Source organism: Sander lucioperca, chromosome 3, assembly GCF_008315115.2.
Source record: "Sander lucioperca isolate FBNREF2018 chromosome 3, SLUC_FBN_1.2, whole genome shotgun sequence".
Classification (NCBI taxonomy): domain Eukaryota; kingdom Metazoa; phylum Chordata; class Actinopteri; order Perciformes; family Percidae; genus Sander; species Sander lucioperca.
Window position 1 is genome coordinate 16,383,133 of NC_050175.1, and position 19,276 is coordinate 16,402,408.

A 19,276-nucleotide genomic window follows, 5' to 3' on the forward strand; every position below is an offset into this window, starting at 1 on the left:
GAGGAGGAGGAGCAGCAGCAGGGGGCAAAAGCAAGGAGAACTCTTCGCCAAGTTCGGCCCCTCTGTGCCTTTCCCTATCTGCCCTCGGCAATGTGATCCTGGCCCTGGTCAACGGGAGCAAGCATATCCCATACAAGTAAGCTGATGTTTGCAAGTGTAAGTGTGTGTGAGGAGAGTAGAAGAGGAGAGCAGTAAGGAAATGAGCTAAGATGCTTTGAATGAAGTAAGGAGAATAAATTGAGGTAGAAACAAAGATGAGGATCTAAGAGGCCCAGTTAATAATTTCAGAGAAAAAGCATTAAAGGGTGAAATGAGGAGGAAAGCAGGATGTTTTGGAGCTGGAGGAGAGGAAGAGAGAAAAGCAGACGAGAGATTTCAAGTTGCTTCAGGTTTTGGAGACTTATTGTTATAAACAACAGCTGCTGTTACATATTCATCATATTCATTTTGTTGGCAATGAGAGCAAAGGAGAGACAGAGGAGAGAGCTGTAAATGTCCTCATTTTACCTTTTACCTCCATTTAATTCCTCTTTTCTTCCCTCCTTCCTCCTTCCTCTTCCACAGTCCTTAAGCACTTTGTAGCCCTGTGCTTCCTGCTGTTTTTTTTTAATCACCAACTTTTGCATTTACATTGCAAAACAACCTGCTACCTAACACTGAAGCTGCAAGCAAAGCTGTGCTGTGTCTGGTTTGGCACTGTTGACTCAGACTGTTGTCGGATTGTCAGGGGATTTGGTCTGGTTAAGCAATGTATGCCGTGTTACTGCCACTTCTCTAGAACCAAGGGTCAACCTAACGGTCACCACGGAATCACAAATGACTGAACAAAGCTATGGAGCACAAGCTAACGTGGATGTCAGTGGAGATGGGTGGAGTGTGTCACTGCAGGGGAACATTCAGCCGGATATATAAGACTAGCCATTAATGAAAATATTTCTCTGTTGGTGTTTTTGAGCAGCTGGTAGCCATAAGCTGAATTATCTTCCTTGGAATATAAGAGAAAGATGGGTCAGTGTTGTCATACAGTACAATCATTTTCAAGTAGCTAGCATTTGGAGAAACCGAGGTACAAACTAAACATTACCTCTAAAATAAAAAAAAACAGCAATGCTAGCAGCTCTGTGAGGCTTGACTTTTGGTAAGCACAGTGGTGCTTTGAGCTAAATGCTAAAAATGCTAACATCAGCATCCAAACATGGTAGCAATGACTTAAGTAGGTAAGCAGATAATAAGAAGATAATATTTACATTGTTAATTATCCAAGTTTAGCATGCTAAAGTTATCGAATTAGCTCTATATAGAAAGTACTGAGACAGATGGGAATTTTGCAGGTATTTGGTCATAAAGCAAAGTGTTTAACAATGTGAAGTTTTCATTTCCTCACTTCCATCGTTATTACGATTCATCCTGCTGGGAACATGAATGTTCAAAATGTAGGCTAGCAAAATTTGTGCCAAATCATCTTATAGATGTTAAGATATTTCACTGGATAAGTCAAATCATTTTTGACGTGTTGCTGGTGGTGCTAGAGGGAAAGTCAAGGGATCACCAATGTCATTAGGATTCACCATTGGGGCATTACAGATATCTGAACCAAATTACATGGCAATCCATCCAATAGTTTTTTAGAAATTCCACTAGAAACCAAAAATGTCAACCTCATGGTAGCGCTAGTGGAAAAGTCACGGAATCACCAAAGTCATTATGTTTCATCATCCAGGGATCATGAATGTACAGGATTTAATGGCAATCCATCTGATTGTTATTGTTGTTGATATTTTAGTCTGGACCAAAGAGATGGACCGACCAACTGAAACACAAAAATGTGCTTAAATCCAGTTTGATTTCAAGATTTCTGCTCCATTAACTTTATCACAGTGTCTCTCAGTGCTTCATTACTTTTGGCATAGGGTCCCATCCTGTTCTTATGATCCCACTCTTGTTCCAGTACTGTTGCTAGGTAACTGGTGCCAGTTGATCAGTAGACATTGTCATGTGTTTGTAGATTTACAGTTCAAGAAAAAAGGTCAGACAGTTCTCTGTTACCACAAAATCAACGCTTTAGATCTTGCCCAGACATGAATCCAAGCATCTCAGTGTGATTGCAGACAGACAACATTTCAGCCACAACATGCTCATGCAGATTTAAAGGCTCTTCTCACATTCCTAACCTTTCTCATCAGGGACTCTCTACAGCTCGCTGTCCAAAATCAGACCACTTCCATCTGGCTTGCTGTATTTCTCTGTCTGGCAAAGTACCCCTTCTGTCTGCAGCTCCCTAAATTTTACCATTGAAACCCATCTCCTATGCTGTCTGGAGTCTCTTTGTCATGCAAGCAACTCCAGGGACACAGTCTGTTGTTCTACTACACTCCAATATCTCAACTAACCATTGCAATAAAAATAATAATATTAGCAATATAAGCATAGATATTTCAGTGAACTCCAGGAAAGTTTAGATTGTCTTAATTTATTAGCTCAGTCATACATAAGTAAAAGTCTGTGAGTGAACAACCTGCTTCTTCAAGCGTGCTCCTTAATATTAGCTTCTTGTAGCGGTGATCTCGGAAATTTAGATGATGCTTTCATTATAGGCAAGTTTTAATCATAGAGAGCATCATGTTACACACAGTCTTCCCTGGTAAAAAAAAAATGGTAATAAATCTAGCACAAGCTGGGAGGTAAGATCTAATCCAACGTCCCCAGCACTTGAATTAACATGCAAATGAATACTTCATGAGTCATGAATTTACCTACATTAACCTCAGGGAGAGATATAGAGATAGAGATAAATCGAGGGAGAGAGAAGAGGGTTTGCTGAAGCCTGAGGCAGCAAACAGAGAAAGAAGAAAAGAGAGGAGAGGAGTAGAGCATCGATGAGAAAGAGGAGGTCAAGATCGGAGTGTATACATACTTGTGAGTGTGTATGTGTGTGCATGTGAATGCACACATACGTGTGTGAGACATGCCTGTAGGCTGTGTTTTTAGAAAAGGGGGACAGCAGCGTGAGGCATTGGGCCACAAAGGAGCTTTACTCACTCTCAGCCTGCAGGCCTCAGCACGCACGCACACACGCACGCACACACACACACACACACACACACACACACACGCACACGCACACGCACACGCACACACACACACACACACACACACACACACACACACACACACACACACACACACACACGGCTATGAATGATTGCAGTAGCCCACCCAGGAGAAAGTCTTTTCTTAAACACACAGCCTACTTTTACTCCCCCATCTGCGAGCATAATCTCTCTCTTGGAGATAGATCATCTCCCAATATTAGACTACATAATATCCAGAGTGCTTCTTTTAAGACTGTGTTAGCTTTAGCCTGGAATAGCAACCTTTAATGTCTTTAAGCAGCATTAATCAATTAACATAATCAATAATAACTATTGACTTTGCCTTTTAAATATTGTAGCTTCATTTACAGCAAATTAATGTGTTAGCCTAGTGTTTTTGTCATCATAATAGACTGTAACCGAGACGAGCTATTAATAATTATTTGTCAAATGTCAGACATGCGTGGGGGTCGGTTGGAAAATCGGCCAGTTTTGTCACAACTTTGAGTGACTGTGTGCATTTCCAACGTGTCTTTAGTGCTCACATCTCGGTGTATGTGTGTTACTAGGGACAGCAAGCTGACCATGTTGCTAAGGGAGTCGCTAGGCAACATGAACTGCCGGACCACGATGATTGCGCACATCTCTGCCTCACCCAGAGATTTCTCAGAAACCCTTTCCACCATCCAGATTGCTTCCCGCGTCCTCCGCATGAAAAAGAAGAAAACTAAAGTCACAGTGGTGAGTTCTGATGAAACCTCAATGCTTCATTCAAATTGGGATCCCATGAAACTAAAACTTTAGGTACATTGAGTTCAAGTCACTGGTTAAGATGCTTTAACAGATGGACACGTAACTGTTGTTAATTAGTGTCCATGTCAATCTTAACAATGAAACATACGTCCTGCTCATAATCTTGACATTGCTCTTGATATCACACGTTTTATTTCTGGAGTTATTGTGCTTTTTTTTCTTCCCTTCACTCCCTTTTCATCACATGAACCACGTGCTGCTGAGACCTTCTCTCACCTTTCACTTCTCATGCTCACTTATTTCAAAATTGTTCAGCTGAAGAAAAAGGCGTGATGGCTTCAGAGCTCGAAAAATAAAAAGTAAAAAAACTGAAGTCAGTAGATACCTTAGAGTGCCAGTCTGTGATAGAAATAGGAATAATTAAATTAAATTAAATTAAATTAAAGTTACTTGGCTAAGGATAATGTCCAGGATCTGTATTGATGTCATCCTTTTCTCTCTCTCCTCCATCTTTCCCGTCTCTCTAGTGTAAACTGTCAATTAAAGGCAAAAAAATAAATAATATTTCATGCTCTGCAAATCTAAAAAGGGAATTTTCTCTCTCACCACCTACTCTGCCTCCTCCTTGTCTGTCTCTATCCCTCCTCAGCAATACACGTCCAGCTCCTCTGGAGGAGAGAGCTCCTGCGAGGAGGGTCGCATGCGTCGTCCGACCCATCTGCGACCTTTCCATCACCGCGGTGACACTGACTCTGACCTTCCGTTGCTGCGACTGTCCAGTGACCCTGACGAATATTCGAGCAGCGAGCAGTCATGTGACACGGTCATCTATGTGGGCCCGAACGGGGCGGCGGTGTCAGATAGAGAGCTGACGGACAATGAGGGACCACCAGAATTTGTGCCAATTATTCCCACTTTGCTTCGAGGCAAAACTTCAGAGCAGCATCAAACACAAAGTCAAAGTCAGGCAGCTGGAGCCCAGAACAAGGTAATTTAAATATATTTACATTTAGAGTTTAGACAATCAGCAGTGATCAGAAGAATCTTTGTTGTATTGAAGCATACGTCTCTGTGATTTCTGCTGGAACAGGTGCAGTCTCAGCCAGAGGACCAGCCCAGTGGCCCCTCTCAACCCCTGCCTCAGCCTTGTCAGTCACTGCTTGGGCAGCCGTTGGCCCCTGTCCCAGAGGAAGGAGCCGAGTGCCTGAAGTGCAACACCTTTGCTGAGCTGCAGGAGAGACTGGACTGCATTGACGGCAGCGAGGAGGTGATAAGAGTTTTCTGTCATCTTTGTTATTGTTTTTAAAAGTAAATAACAACTTAACTTGCTTGGGGGAATTACTAAAATTGTTGGGGCTTTGTAAATTATAGAGTGTGGTCTAGACCTACTCTATCTGTAAAGTGTCTCGAGATAACTCTTGTTATGATTTGATACTATAAATAAAATTGAATTGAATTGAATTAATATACCAGAGAAGAGAAAGACATTTGGCGCATCTCATGTCCCTTAAATTGCATCCCCGACTCCTCCACTTGCCTCCCTTCCTCGCGTCTTAGTCCCTCCAACCGAGGAAGCATGGGAGAGATCATGCAAGGAGAGAGGCAACGAGCAAATGTGTTTTAGAGAGATGAGACGTCCTTTCCTCTGAAGCGTCACGTGAATATGTCAGCTGTTTGAGTGGAGTTAGCAACTCCTTCAGCTGCACGGCTTCCGGGAAGGCTGCTCTCGTGTATCCTCGCCTATAGCTCCTTGATGATCCCTCCTCAGTCCTGGGGGCAGAAATAAGAGCTTTGAGACGGCCTTCACCAAGGAGGGACAGAACAACTTTGAGGACCTATCAAATAAGCGACATGAGATGCAGCTAGGGTGTACTGAAGGTTTACAGATTGTTTGACAAGTTGAACACTTTATTCAAATGGAAAAATGGTTTTAGGTTGTATCTGCTCAACCTTTTGCTTGCTGTCACAGCTTGTTTTTATAGTGTCAATCTTTCTGTCCCTTTCGATAAGCAGATGCTTTCAATTGTGTTACAAAATAATACATTTGAAAAGGCATTACCTTATTATTTTGAAAATATTTGTTTCAGGACTGTTTTTTTTATGTTGATAGCAGATCAAGTGATCTTTTTCATTCTCATCCACCACCACTGAAGTTCTCTTGGATAACAGTGTGCTCTAATTTTGAAATAAAGGCGACAGAAGTAGAGAGCATTTCCTTTGTCAACAATCAAATCAAATGAAGAAGGGAGCATTTCTCCTTTTCATCCATCACTCTGTACCTTTGTTCAGGTGGCAAAGTTCCCCTTTGAAGAGGTTCCAGCGAGCAAACAAGGTGCCAAACAAGAGCCATGTCCGTCTTCAGCTGTCCCAACCGCAGCTCCCTCTGCTCCTGGCTCTGCTGATGTGTTGGATACAGAAATCAAAACAGGTTAATTCATTACACAATGCTTTATATAAATGTTGTATTCCAGAGACTTACTTTTAGGACCTGAATCATTTGTGACCAAGAACTGGCTTTGAAAGCTTCGATAATTCAGCATAAAGTCAAGGCCTATTTTAGTTTGAGGTTTGAAAAACATTGTTTTGTCCAACATCCCACAGGCTCCGCATGTGCTGTAGGAGGTGCAGTGCAGTTATCCTCCTCAGCAGCAGCAGCAGCAGCAGCAGCAGCAGCCAGGAGGAGGACCAATGACCAGCAGCTGCAGGACATCAAGGAGGTGGTGGAGGAGGCAGAGCTGGCCCGGACCATGATCCACAGCCTGGCACAGACTTCTGGTTCCCCAATAGTTACTAGTACCAGAAGTGTTACAGGAAGCAGCAGCATCACCTCGAACCCCCTGCACAGGGCTAAGAGCTCCCTGCATGACAGGTGAGGACAGGTGGAGTTATGTATAAATTGTGTAAATTTCTTTCTTGCAGATGTTGCTATTAGCCTTTGGAAAGTATTTGACTTTAATTGTCGAGATGTCTCCTGTATTGTCTCTTTCAACAGCCGTGAGAGTCTGAACGTGGGCAGTAACACTGAGGGGAAGGCACGGCCGTTAGGATCACCGCGCCTCGGCATTGCCAGCCTGACCAAAACCTCAGACTACAGGTAAAGTACACATACATACAGTATGTGTGGGCAATAATTTTGACTGTGGACTTCAGTTTTAGAAAACAACGTTTGAAAGATGTCTAAAGAAAACCTTAATGTTATCACAAAAATAATTTCTTGCTGTTGTTTCTATTATTACTAAATCAAACCGTAAGCAGCAACAATGCAGTTGCATGTGGGCTAATAAACAGTCTAAATGTGTAAGAAGACAGCAGTACCAAAGACCGGCTCCATAATGTTGGATCCTTGTATCCCTCCTCAGGCCTCCGTCCTCCCCGTCCCAGCGGTGTAAAGTGTACACCCAGAAGGGCGTGATGCCGGCAACGCCCCCTCTGTCCTCACACACTCTGGCTCAAGATGGCCAGACCACAGATACTTTGACTTCAGACAGTATGCATCTTTCTATATGTTTATGCTTTGGATATGCTTTAGAGTACTGTGAGTACTACTGGAACTGCTTAAGTCTTAATGATGTATAAACAGTCTGTTATTGGGCGTCCATAAATGCATCTAAATCCTGCATGTAATGCTGTTGCTGTTTTATGCCAACACCTTTACGAGGCGATAATAGAGTCTACATAAATGTCTTAAGGCATATAAAATATAGTCACATACTTAGCCTGAGCATTAACACAGTTTATCAGTTAAATAAACAGGGTTTCCAAATTGGCATTGGCATAGTGTGAAGCCAATTTTCTTGTATTGTGCAAGTGGAAAACAAAATTAATTACAATGTGTGTTTTTGATTCTGCAGACAGTTTGGCTGCAGACAGCGGCCGATCCTCCACAGATTCCCTGCTGTCCAGGACTTCTCCGGTGGGAATGAACCCACAAGTCCGAGAGCCAACTCAGTCTCTGTCTGCCAGCCTGGGATCAGCTGAGACACTGTGCGACGATGACGTCCCACCAATACCCCTGGACACGCACAGGGATGGTCAGTTGCAGTAAAACATTGCTATTTTTAGGAGAGGGGGGTGAGATGAAAAAATAAGTCATATGAGTCATATGCAAAAACAGAGGAAGAATTATGACGACAAATATGAACAGCTAGGAAATGAACGACGTTTCCACAAATGTGGTAACTTGGTTCTCATGCTCTCCTCCACTTGCAGCCTCAGGACCGGCAGTATCTGTAGGAACAGTTGGATCTCTCTCACTTGGGGAGGATGAACTAGTGTACACTGTGGCTTCTGGAGGCGAGGAGGACCTTGATGTGACAGCTCTAATGGACACTCAGGGCCTGACCTGTCGTCCAACGAGCATCATAAGCTTTAAAAGCGACTGTTGCTCCGTCACTGCCTTCGCCTTGGGCTCTCAATCCATCAGCGGTACTGCTGAGGATGGAGCTGTGGAGGATTATCACATGCCTGCAGGTCCTGCAACAACCTCAGGGGTTACAGATGTTGTTGCCATGGCAGAGGTTAGTGTGACTGACTTCGCTTTGCACAGCGACTAAGATCATTTGGCATGTGGATATGTGTCCTAAACTAAAGCTAATGTTCACACATATGGATTTGATATGATTTGAACCATAAGAACCAAATACTGAACAATACCCACCAAAAGCCACAGAGTAGGGCTGTGGGGCCAACATGGCTGCCGCTGATGGGAAATTCTGTCTCATCATTGGCATTGTCTGATTGGCTGATGGATGCAATGAGTCCATTATGGGGGTCTTATAAACCTATCAATCTCTAGGTAATCAAATGTATATAAAACCTTTTTTATAAAATATAAATCATCAATTGAATTGTGTCCTGTTGTAGGTGGCCATGGCCAAGCTGCGGATAGAAGGTGAAGCCTTAGCCACAGTGTCTAACTGTGGTTCACCGATCTCCTCCTGGATGAGTGATCTGAGCGTGGGCAGTGAAGCTGACCAGTCTCTCCACAGCTTCAGTCAGTCCCGGAGCCAGCAAGGGGAGGCCCTGGCTGAACCTGAACCCAACCACAGCCTTTCGTTCGCAGTGGAGGGGCTGGGTGGTTATGAAAGCTGCGGCAGCCCGAGAAGAGGGAGTCTGGAAGGACAGCTGGTGCTGTCAGAAAACGGGAGTGATAAGGCAACTCCAACCAAAGACAGGCTGAGGAAACTGCCTCCATCCATGGCTAAAACTAACATACAAATTATCAAAGGACCTAGTAACCTCTCTCCCTTCAAGACCACCATCAGTGTGCACCCATGTGTGACTGTCAAACCCATGGTTATACAGGAACCAACCATTCTCTCTTCACCTACCAAGACCAGCGTAATGAAAGACCCGGGCAAATTTAATGCACCACTTTTAGCTTCTATTTCCAGTGAGATGAGCTTTGAAGACCCCTGGTTGAAGCGCGGCATGGAGGAGGAAAGGTCCAGGGAGCTTGTATGTGAAGTGAAGCCAGAGAAGAGGGACGTAGAGCATTCAAATAGTCAGGCTGGAGCTGGTACCGGAGACCACAGGAGCTTCTGCAAGGACGGTAAGCAGGGCCGGACTGGGATAATAGTTCAGGTTGGGAATCAAACGTCAGGCCAGGCCAATCTCCCCATATTCACAACAGACCACATATACTGTAACCGCTTTGTAACATTTCTTTTAGTTTTATTATTACACACAAATACTGCCTAAAAAACACCAATTGTCTGTCAGTTTCAAGAGTTAGTCAACTGCACTTCCATAATTAAGGCTACAAGAATGAATAGTGTTTGTTTTGCTCCTGGCATTTCCTCAGAGCTCACTGGACTTCTGTTGATTATCATGAAGCTCTGGTAGCTCTGAGTAAGTGGAGCTATTTCCACCAGACAGAGTATACAGGTTTTGTTCTTCATTATTTCAAAACATAGACACACCTTGGGACGGGTAGTTGTTTTTAAAAACTGAAACTTCAGGCCAATCAGCTGGCCAGTGGCCAGTCCGGGCCTGATGGAAAGAAACAGTGAAATGAGATGAAGGAATGAAAAAGATTTACAGGATTCTTAAAATTAAGTCGATGTTCTCTTAACAGCTATTCTTCTATCACCAGGTGGGGATCATGGCAGCTCTAGTTTAGGTGGTGAGGTTGTATCGTCTCCAGATTCCTTTAAAAGAGTGGTGGATGGCTGTGAGATGGTCGCTGTTGTTGCCCATGGAGAATGTCTGACTAGTATCTACAGCCCAGATATCCACCGCACTGCCAGTCTTCCCCGCTGCTGGCATCGTCTCAACCGCCACGACGGCTTGGACAATGGAATTGAGTATCGTAATCTTGGCGTCACCAGTTCAACTCCCTGCAGTCCCCGCGGCACACTTGACTGCAGAGGATCAACTGGAAAACAGGGCTTTTTCTCCCACAAGAAGGGGGGAATCCCACCTCTGCCACCGGTACGGAAGTCAAGCCTCGACCAGCGGAACAGGGCAGCCAGCCCTCTCCACCAACCCAGCCATGGAGCCTCATTACTGGGCAGCTCAGCAGATGATGCAGGTTTCACCAGACAACGAGGCTCCAGCATAGACAGCAGCAGACTTTTCAGCGCCAAGTTGGAACAGCTTGCAAACAGAACCAACTCTCTGGGTCGGGCCCACAGCTCCCACAGTGGTTCACACCATTACGACTGCTTCTCTCTGGAGAGAGGGGGGAGCCTGAGAGGGGGAGGAGGAGGAGTGAGGGGGGACAGCACCATGCCTCGTACTGGGCGCAGCCTCACCCGTGCTGGACCAGTATCTTCTCCTACTGGAAACACTGGCAGCTTCACTTTCAGTGCCAGTCCTGGTCCAAGCAGCGCTCCACAGTCACCAGCCAAAGCCAGCGGCCAGTCAAAGATCTCAGCGGTCAGTAAGCTGCTGATGACCAGCAGTCCTAAGGCCAGGAGTCTGTCTGCATCCAGCACCAAGACTCTCAGCTTCTCCACCAAATCTTTAAGCCAAGCTTCCAGCCGCAGCTCCAGCCTTCCTCCTAATGGAAAGGTAGGACGGAATATTTCTTTACTGTAAATAAACACAATTGTAACACCTGTAAACTACATGACTCTGCTTATCAGACAAAAACTACATGAACCACCCAGTTTTAATGACTACAAGACCTTCCTCGTTGTGCACTTTCAGCATTACACAAGAATCACATTCATCAATAACTCAATGCAAGTAATTAAAACGGTCATGGCCTCCGTTTCTTCTTCCATCCACCTAAGCCATTTATCTGTTTCCTCAGCCCCAGAGCTCAGTCCAGAGCCCTCTGCAGCAGCAGGGACCTTCCCCAGGATCCTGGTCTACCCAGTCTTTGAGCCGCAGTCGAGGGGGAAGCCTGGCTGCCAAGCTGCCTCTCCGGGCTGTCAACGGTCGAATCTCAGAGCTCCTCCAGGGAAGTGCAGGCTCTCGTTCCAGGAGTCATGCCCAGGGAGGTGGCTCAGATCCAGCAGAGGAAAGAGGAGTTGGAGGGGCAAGGTTAGTCAGTTTTACTTGATGTCATTTTACATTTCAAGCATTTAGTAGGACATCTTTAACAAAGAAAATTACACCAGGCGTGAGATTCATAGAGCACTTTATATAAATTTAATTAATTACATGATGTAATGATGCGCAAGTTTCTAGGCATTAGACACCATTCATGTGTAATGTAAGACTATCATCAAGAACAGAGCTGCCATAACAATTTCCTGATGGTCTAAGGTGCAAGCTGCTAAATCTGCAGTTTAACTTCAATCAGGGACGCCATTCCCTCTGCTCTCTGCAGTCAACAATTAACTAAAAAAGGCAAAATGCCATTAAAACAAATTCTAAAAATAATCTGTTTATGAGTTCAGCTTTTTTTATTTATCCTACTTTCATGTTCTCAGTGGAGGGGGAGCTGGAGTAGGAAGTGGTGGTGGTGGAGGTGGCCTGGGAGAGGAGAAGGCAGCAGTGGTCCAAACGCTGCCCTCCCCTTACAGCAAGATCACAGCTCCCAGAAAACCACATCGCTGCAGCAGCGGCCATGCTAGTGACAACAGGTAGAATCCTAAGTTCATTGAGAAATGTCAAAATTTAAATTACTCACAAAATACTTTTGGTGCTGCTTAAAACATTTTATTTTATGATTTCACCTTTAACTGTGTTCTCATTCTGCATCTAACAGCAGCGTACTGAGTGGCGAGCTCCCCCCGGCCATGGGGAAGACAGCCTTGTTTTACCACAGTGGAGGCAGCAGCGGCTATGAGAGCATGCTGAGAGACAGCAGCGAGAACACAGGAAGCACCTCCTCCGCTCAGGACTCTCTCAGTGAGCACAGCTCAGCCACCACCTCCTCCAGACGGAGCTCTAAGAGCAGCAAGAAGAGCAGGAGCAACACAGGTCACAAATAAACCTTTAAACCTATTTTCTTCATGTTGCTTTAATGACGTTTTCACTGAATTGGATTTTGGGATATCATGAAGGCTGACAAGAAATGCATGTAAAAAATTTGAGGGAGTCGGCTTACTCTTGTTTACAGGGGGGTAAATTCATCATTTGCCTTAATCAGTAGAGCTACAGCACCCCTTAATGTAGATATGACAAAGCTATGAGTGTGATCTAAATAACACAGGCAAGTCATTAACCTACAAACACCCCGTGAGAGCACAAACTCCACAAAATCAAATGAGAACTGCACTCATGGTTAGTTATTCATGAAATAATGAATGAACTTGTCAATAACCTAAACTATTCTTATAATATCTATAGAGATGAAAGCTATGACAAAATGTGATTAGAAGACTGCTAAAGCTAAAAAAAAAAAAATAATAATAATAGAAAGCTAAGAAAGGAAGATAGACTGATAGAATTACCAAGAAAGACCTCTATGGAGGAGAATCAATTGGTACAGTACAATGGTATAATGAGAAAGCAATGAACAGGTCAGGGAAAAGTGAAGGAAGCTGTGGCTGCAGAAGGAGGTTGCAGGTAGGAAAGGTGACCCTGACCACCCATCTGTGAAATGGTAAGGGGAATGTGCTGGTGTGGGCTGTAATGAATATATATTCACCAGAACAGCACAGAGAAGCTGCTAATGCGCCCGCCAAATTACACTCTACTGGTTAACCACGAGGATGGATATGTGCATAAAATCAAATTGGACAGAGGCAGCTCTTCCTGGTGTGTCTCTGATTATTATTTTAAATTAGAGTAATCTTTTCCATCCATGTGTGTCGGATGCAGCCTCACCTCCTGCCACACAGCATAAAGTCTGGATTTACCCTCATTTTCCTTTTAACCACTGATTCTGTGCTTCAAAGAGAACATTGACTGTCAAACTGTCACAGGAACACAGAAAGGATTACTCTGTTTGTTGCACATGTTCAAGATGAATACAACAATTCTGTCCCAATTTAGGCAGATAGAATATAAATAGTAAAAATGGACAGATGTGCCACAGACTAAAGCAACATGTGAAGATGTTAGTGCGACCGAAATTTAATCACATCTCTCCCTTTGTGCTTGATTTCCATTAGATAAGATTCACTACCTCTTCGATGTCTCTACCTTTCCTCATCTTTTTTGTATCTATTCCTCTCCCACATTTGTCCAACTCTCTCCCCCTGCAGACCCTCATTTTCGTCTGTCCTCTTATACTCCACTTTCTACTACATAATGAAATACTAATGTCTCTGACCTTTCTGTGGCACGCTGAGACCAAAAGACAGCTGCGACCTCATTAAAATCACCACTTTCTCTCTCTCTCTCTCGCTCACACCTTATCCCTCAGTTCCTGGTGAATCTGATAACTCTCATTCCTACATGGCTGGAAATTTCTATGCAAAGCATGTGTGCATGTATGAGTATGTGTGTTCATTCTAGCGTAGTGGGCAGATTAGAGAGTGGCCTGATGGTCTTATCTGTGAGCTTCATGAACAGAGACTAAACTTTGTATCTCACTTCACACTCCATTATGTGTTTTCAGTTCCCTTTCTGCTTGTTCAATCACTCAATACTTTTCTTTTATCCTTTCCTTTCTGCCTCCCTCCAGTGATTGATCCACATCCCTCTCTTTCCTCTACCAACTATGATTTCTTTCCTCAGCTTTTAATATTCTGTTTTTATATCCATGTCCCATCTTCCTGTTTTCCCCTGTAAGGCAAAGCAAATGGTAAAGAGTGAACAAGTAAGGGGATCCCTGTAGAGCGCAAGGACACTTAAGTTGTACGGTCTGTGTCTACTGTGTGGCTGTGTATTGCTGTATTAACTGTGCAGCTGAAAACGTGTTTTATCTTGTTTACCTTTTGATCCTGAATGGTCCTATGTAACTACTAAGCCATGTGGGCCCACCAATACATATTTATTGTGTTAAATTAAAGGTATACGTTGACATTTTGCAAAATACGCTTTTTTGCAGAGAGTTAGATGAGAGGATCAATACCACTCTCATATCTGTCTGTTTAATATAAGGCTCCAGCCAGCAGCTGTTAGCTTAGCACAAAGACTGGAAACAGCTACCCTGGCTCTGTCCAAATCTGCCTATCAGCACCTCTAAAGATCACTAATTAGGACGATATATGTCATTTGTTTAATTTGTTGTTTTACGGGTGGTTATGTGCCATTTTGGCTGAGCACAGTGACTTCCTAGAGCTATGAAGTTGCCAGGTATCGAGCTTTTCAAGTAACTCTCGGAAAGAAAGCAAATAAGTGTACTTCAAAAAAAATCACAAAATATTCCTTTAATGGTATAAACTACAAAGAGAAAAAAAGCATGACATATATTTGGCAATAAAGAAACTTTATTCTGCTAATTATTTGAGCAGAATATCTTCTTAGTTGATCTAGTAATGTCTTTGTAGTTCAGTAGTAGAAGTAAAAGCCAATTGAGTATCAAGCTGTTTGTATGATGTAGAGGACGTGTTTATGGTTGAAATGGCTATTTGGTCCGTTGAAGGATAGTTTTCCTTTAAATTTGATAAAGACTAGTAACTCACAAAATGCACAACTCACAACAATGCATCACTAAATGTAAGAAATACCTATTTTGTGTAATTTGTTTTATACATGTATGGAGCAGTGATAATACTTAATAAATGAAAGAGAGTTGAAGGGGTGCAGTATTTATCACCAAATGTATTTCTATGTCTGGAAACACTCTGGTGGTGTGAAACACTGTTTTTGTCTTCATCTTATTTGTTCTTTCAGGCCTCCAGCGTCGTCGTCTGATCCCAGCACTGACCTTGGACTCTTCCTCCTCCTCACCTTCTCACCGCTCCTCCAAACAGACCATCACTTCCTCTTCTTCCTCCTCCTCCAGCCCAGGTGCATGCTGGGTAGATGGCCCACTGGGGCCCCCAACTCCCTCAAACCTCCGGGGCGCGACGGCAACGACAGAAACCTTCGAGATCAAGGTGTACGAGATAGATGACGTCGAGCGACTGCAGAAGAGGAGAGACAAAGGAGGGAGCAAGGTGAGAGAGAGAAAGGAGGCGAGTGAGGAATAGGTGAGAGGAGCTACATCATTGATAAGGGTGCACTTTAACAATAACTGGACCACATTTAAGATTTTGGGCTTCAGTTTGTAAAGTGCTTTTAGTGTATCCATCCTAAAAAAAATACAGAGAGAATGTTCCCCCTGAAATAGGATTTTTCACACAACTCTGTGGACGTCAGTATTCAGAGTTTTCACCGTTTGTACAGGTAAAGAAGGCTGTGACTTTGGGAGAATTAGAAACATGGCAGATACAGATCAGACTAAAATTCTCCAATCTCCATGGGTAAAAGACATATTCACATACAGTCGGACTAAAGTGAGAAAAAAGGGTCAAATAAGGCTAGGAAAGCGGGGGGTGGGAGGAAGAAAGACAGACTAACAGTGTGGAAGACAGTTGGAAACAAAAGACGGAGCAAAGAAAGCGGGAAAGGGTTAACGAAAGGAGAAATTGTGTGAGGAAAATATACTGCAGTGGTCGGGTGAAGGAGAATGAGGAATGGATGTGGGGAGAGAATTAAAGAAGGTTGAGAGCCAAGGAGCAGAGGAAGAGGCCCAGAGGGCAGGAGGCATACTGCACTCTATGTAAAATAAATTGATTTGATGAATACTAGTTGTGGGACACATTAAAAAGCAATAAGTGTAGGACAAGAGGAGGAAGCTGGAGAAGAAAAAACAGAGACATAGGAACTGAAGGGACCAGAGCTACAGTATGTAAGAAAGAAAGAACGTAAGAAAAAACAACACGTTTTAAAAATACAACAGTAAGGATTTTCACGATGTGAATGAATCAGCATTAGCACTATGTTCTGAATGAATAGTGAGCTTTTCTTTTGAATAAATCTACATTATATTTCCCTCTGTGTTACTTTATTTTTTAAAGAGTATTAAAAAGTCCCCAGATGTAGCAGAATACAGTGTGAAACTCATGAAATTGTTGCAAATGAATGCACGGTGCAGGTTTTGGGGTTTCCACTCTTAAACTTTTATGTATTCAGGGGAGGGAGCATTGTGAGCTTTGGGAAAGAGGGTGAGAGAGAAAACCATGAAAAATAGATTTTCCCTACAGCAAGCATTAAGAAAGCCACTTAACCCCCGACTGCTCCAGTGAAGCTGCTCAGTGTCCGAAAGCACTCGACTGCGGCCACACTGAGGGTCGATGAGGTGTGAATGTATGCAACCGTGTGAATGTTAAGCAGGCTGCTGCTGAAAGAGAGCCACATGTGTCACAACACAATCCTGGATTATCCTCCCGGATAAATAATGTCTGCCTGTCTGTCCTCTCTGTGTGTGTCAGGAGGTGGTGTATGTCAGTGCCAAGCTCCGTCTGTTAGAACACCGTCAGCAGAGAATCAGTGAAGTCAGAGCCAAGTACCAGTGTCTGAAGAAGGAGCTGGAACAAACCAAACAGTACCTGATGCTGGAACCGCACAAATGGACCACCGAGTGTAAGTAGGACTCTGACACATCAGGGAGTGTGTGTGTGTGTGTGTGTGTGTGTGTGTGTGTGTGTGTGTATCTTTTCATGTATTCTACACTAGTGGTTCTTAACAAGTTAGAAAATAAATTTGATGATCTGATTGACTGGATATGATATTATCCATAGGAGTTATCAAGCATATTCTCTCTAATGTTTCTTGCCTATTGTTGAAATTCAAGAGAACTTACATATTCCGAGTGTAATGGCAGTTTCATTGAATGGCTTTGTTTTTGTTTGTTTGTTTAAAAAGGTTGAGAAAAACTGTTCACACCTATACTTTATATCATAATAAACTGCTGTCTAAAAAGAAGGTATTTAAAGAATACGGCTGGTGTTATTCTATAGTTTTTATTTTGTCAACAAATCCAGTGAAAACACATTAAAACCAATAAAGCGTTAGTCTGACTCAATACTTTCTGACTTTCCTACTCTATTTGTGGATTCCAGCCTCAAGACTATTGGTTCCTTCTGAAGATGCATGTTTAGAAATGGGTCACAAATATAAAGTTGTTTTTAGCAAACTTTACTCAAACAGGAGTAAATAGTTCAGTTTTGGGGACTATTTCCCATCTTCACGATTAAGATCAAAATCAAAAAAGTAGTGCCTGTATTCACTCTAATGAAGAAACATGTCACCCAAGACAACAGTGTGGCTCATTGATGTGTAATTGTTTTTGGACAACAATGGAGATCTATGACACAGAGGAATAAAATCAAGCTTTGTATACACACAACAATTGTTAGTAAGATCAATTTCTCAATGGTTTTGGTCTTTTCATGGAATTTGTCGACAATAACAAAAATATAGAATATCACCAGATTTTAAAATTAGTTATATTCTCATAAACAAAGTATGTATAACAATGTTTTAGCAAATTGTGTCACCTTCATATCTCTGCCTGTCTGTCCATGTTCAGTTGAGCTACAGCAGGCCTACGAAGTCGACTCACTGGAGTATTTGCAAGCTCTGGAGACCGTGACGGACAAACTGGAGACCAGAGTCAACTTCTGCAAAGCCCACCTCATGATGATCACCTGCTTCGACGTGTCCTCAAGACATCGTTAGACAGATGGAGTGATGGAGAGCTGGAGGACGGAGAGGCAGATACACAGCTACAGTCAATTAGATGTTGATATTTGGACCCTTTACCCACCGATTAATAATAAAAATATAAACACATAAAAAAAACAAAAAAACTCCTAAATAAATACATTTCATTGGATGACTGGATAGTTGGAAGGAGGGATACAGGGATGGACTGACCACTCGATCCTGCATGTTATCCTTATGTCTCCTCCAGATGTAAGTAGGCAGAAGGACAGACGGACGGAGAGATGAAGGGATAAAAGGAATCGAGATAAATAGAGATATTTAACCGGCCAACAGACAGATGAGTCCGGATATTTTTTCTTTGGGCTTGAAAACAACCTCAAAAACATTGAACAGCATCAAATGAGCGGGCCACTTTGCATCAGATAAATATAGCTGCCCAAAGAGGCAGAGAGACAGTTCAGAGTCTAAAAAGAAACATCAAACATAAGCAAGAGAACACGGTTTTCCAGAATAATTAGACTGCTGAGACACCTCTTAGACAGAGTCGAACATTTAGGGAATGTATGGAGAGAAAAGGAGTGGAAAGAGGGAACCATTTTTTAAACAAAGAAGGATAAAAAAGAGGTGCAGGAGAGGAGAAGAACAACTTCTCATCTTCTATCATTTTAGAAGAGCACTTTTTAGAGTTTACATAGTTGAGAGCCATTGGCTGTAAATAGAGTGCTGACTACAGCATGGCCTGGTGTTGTTGTGCAGTTAATAAAAGAGACTGACCAAGAGAAAGACAGGACAAAGAAAAATGATTTAGATAAGTGCCTTGTGAACATTTCAACAATACCTAGACCAATTCTCTTTCTCTCTGAATTTGTGTACATGCAGTATGTTTGGTGCTAGCATATAAAAAAGACCACAAAAGATCAGTGTTCTTGGAAAATCTTTGAATTTATAGCCATTTTTCTGAATGTGATGTTTAACTGTGGGTCAATGTTTCACTATATCATAAACAAGCCAATACTCTATGTTAGAATGGTCTTTGGTACACTGATGAGAGATGAGACTAAATTTAAACTAAAACAGTTAAACATGACCTACAGAACATCGAGACTTACACCAAGTCCACCTTTAAAACAACAGCATGTTGCAAGGACCAAAAAAACAATTAGAAAGATGTACATGATTTTTCCAGGACACAGAGTTATGTGTGTTTAAACCAAGAAAAACAACGCTAGTTTCTTGTGCTGTTGTTTTTGACTTGACCCACAAATAGAGCACATCTGAATTTTGACCCTCTGGGGACCGTATGTTTCCCCTGATACAGGTGATGGCTTTTTCATGTTCACAAAGCAATGAAACGTCTGAGTCACACAGGAGTGGAAATGAAAATGTTTTTTCTCTGATCCGTGTTAAGTAAATCAATCGATTGACTTGAC

At 42.8% G+C, this 19,276-nt stretch overlaps 1 protein-coding gene and 1 long non-coding RNA gene across 2 annotated transcripts in view; one reads left to right on the forward strand and one right to left on the reverse strand.

Annotated features, from left to right (window-relative positions):
• Positions 1-18,435, forward strand: part of kif26ba (kinesin family member 26Ba) — an 86,104-nt gene extending 67,669 nt beyond the window's left edge. Inside the window, exons 11-28 of the mRNA XM_035999383.1 lie at positions 1-136; positions 3,662-3,833; positions 4,495-4,833; positions 4,936-5,112; positions 6,135-6,273; positions 6,447-6,714; positions 6,838-6,939; positions 7,205-7,332; positions 7,697-7,876; positions 8,055-8,362; positions 8,709-9,396; positions 9,940-10,859; positions 11,104-11,336; positions 11,729-11,881; positions 12,007-12,221; positions 15,027-15,292; positions 16,610-16,760; positions 17,710-18,435. The exon at positions 1-136 is cut by the window's left edge and continues 63 nt beyond it. Of these exons, the coding sequence (XP_035855276.1) occupies positions 1-136; positions 3,662-3,833; positions 4,495-4,833; positions 4,936-5,112; positions 6,135-6,273; positions 6,447-6,714; positions 6,838-6,939; positions 7,205-7,332; positions 7,697-7,876; positions 8,055-8,362; positions 8,709-9,396; positions 9,940-10,859; positions 11,104-11,336; positions 11,729-11,881; positions 12,007-12,221; positions 15,027-15,292; positions 16,610-16,760; positions 17,710-17,858 (4,724 nt within the window). The 3' untranslated portion in view covers positions 17,859-18,435. The remainder of the gene's footprint in view (positions 137-3,661; positions 3,834-4,494; positions 4,834-4,935; positions 5,113-6,134; positions 6,274-6,446; positions 6,715-6,837; positions 6,940-7,204; positions 7,333-7,696; positions 7,877-8,054; positions 8,363-8,708; positions 9,397-9,939; positions 10,860-11,103; positions 11,337-11,728; positions 11,882-12,006; positions 12,222-15,026; positions 15,293-16,609; positions 16,761-17,709) is intronic.
• On the reverse strand, positions 14,546-17,897 carry LOC118494704. The gene is made up of 2 exons (XR_004896852.1): positions 17,678-17,897; positions 14,546-15,259 (listed from the first exon to the last, which is right to left on the reverse strand). It is a non-coding gene; the product is annotated as an uncharacterized LOC118494704 (long non-coding RNA).
• Positions 18,436-19,276: the final 841 nt, after the last annotated feature.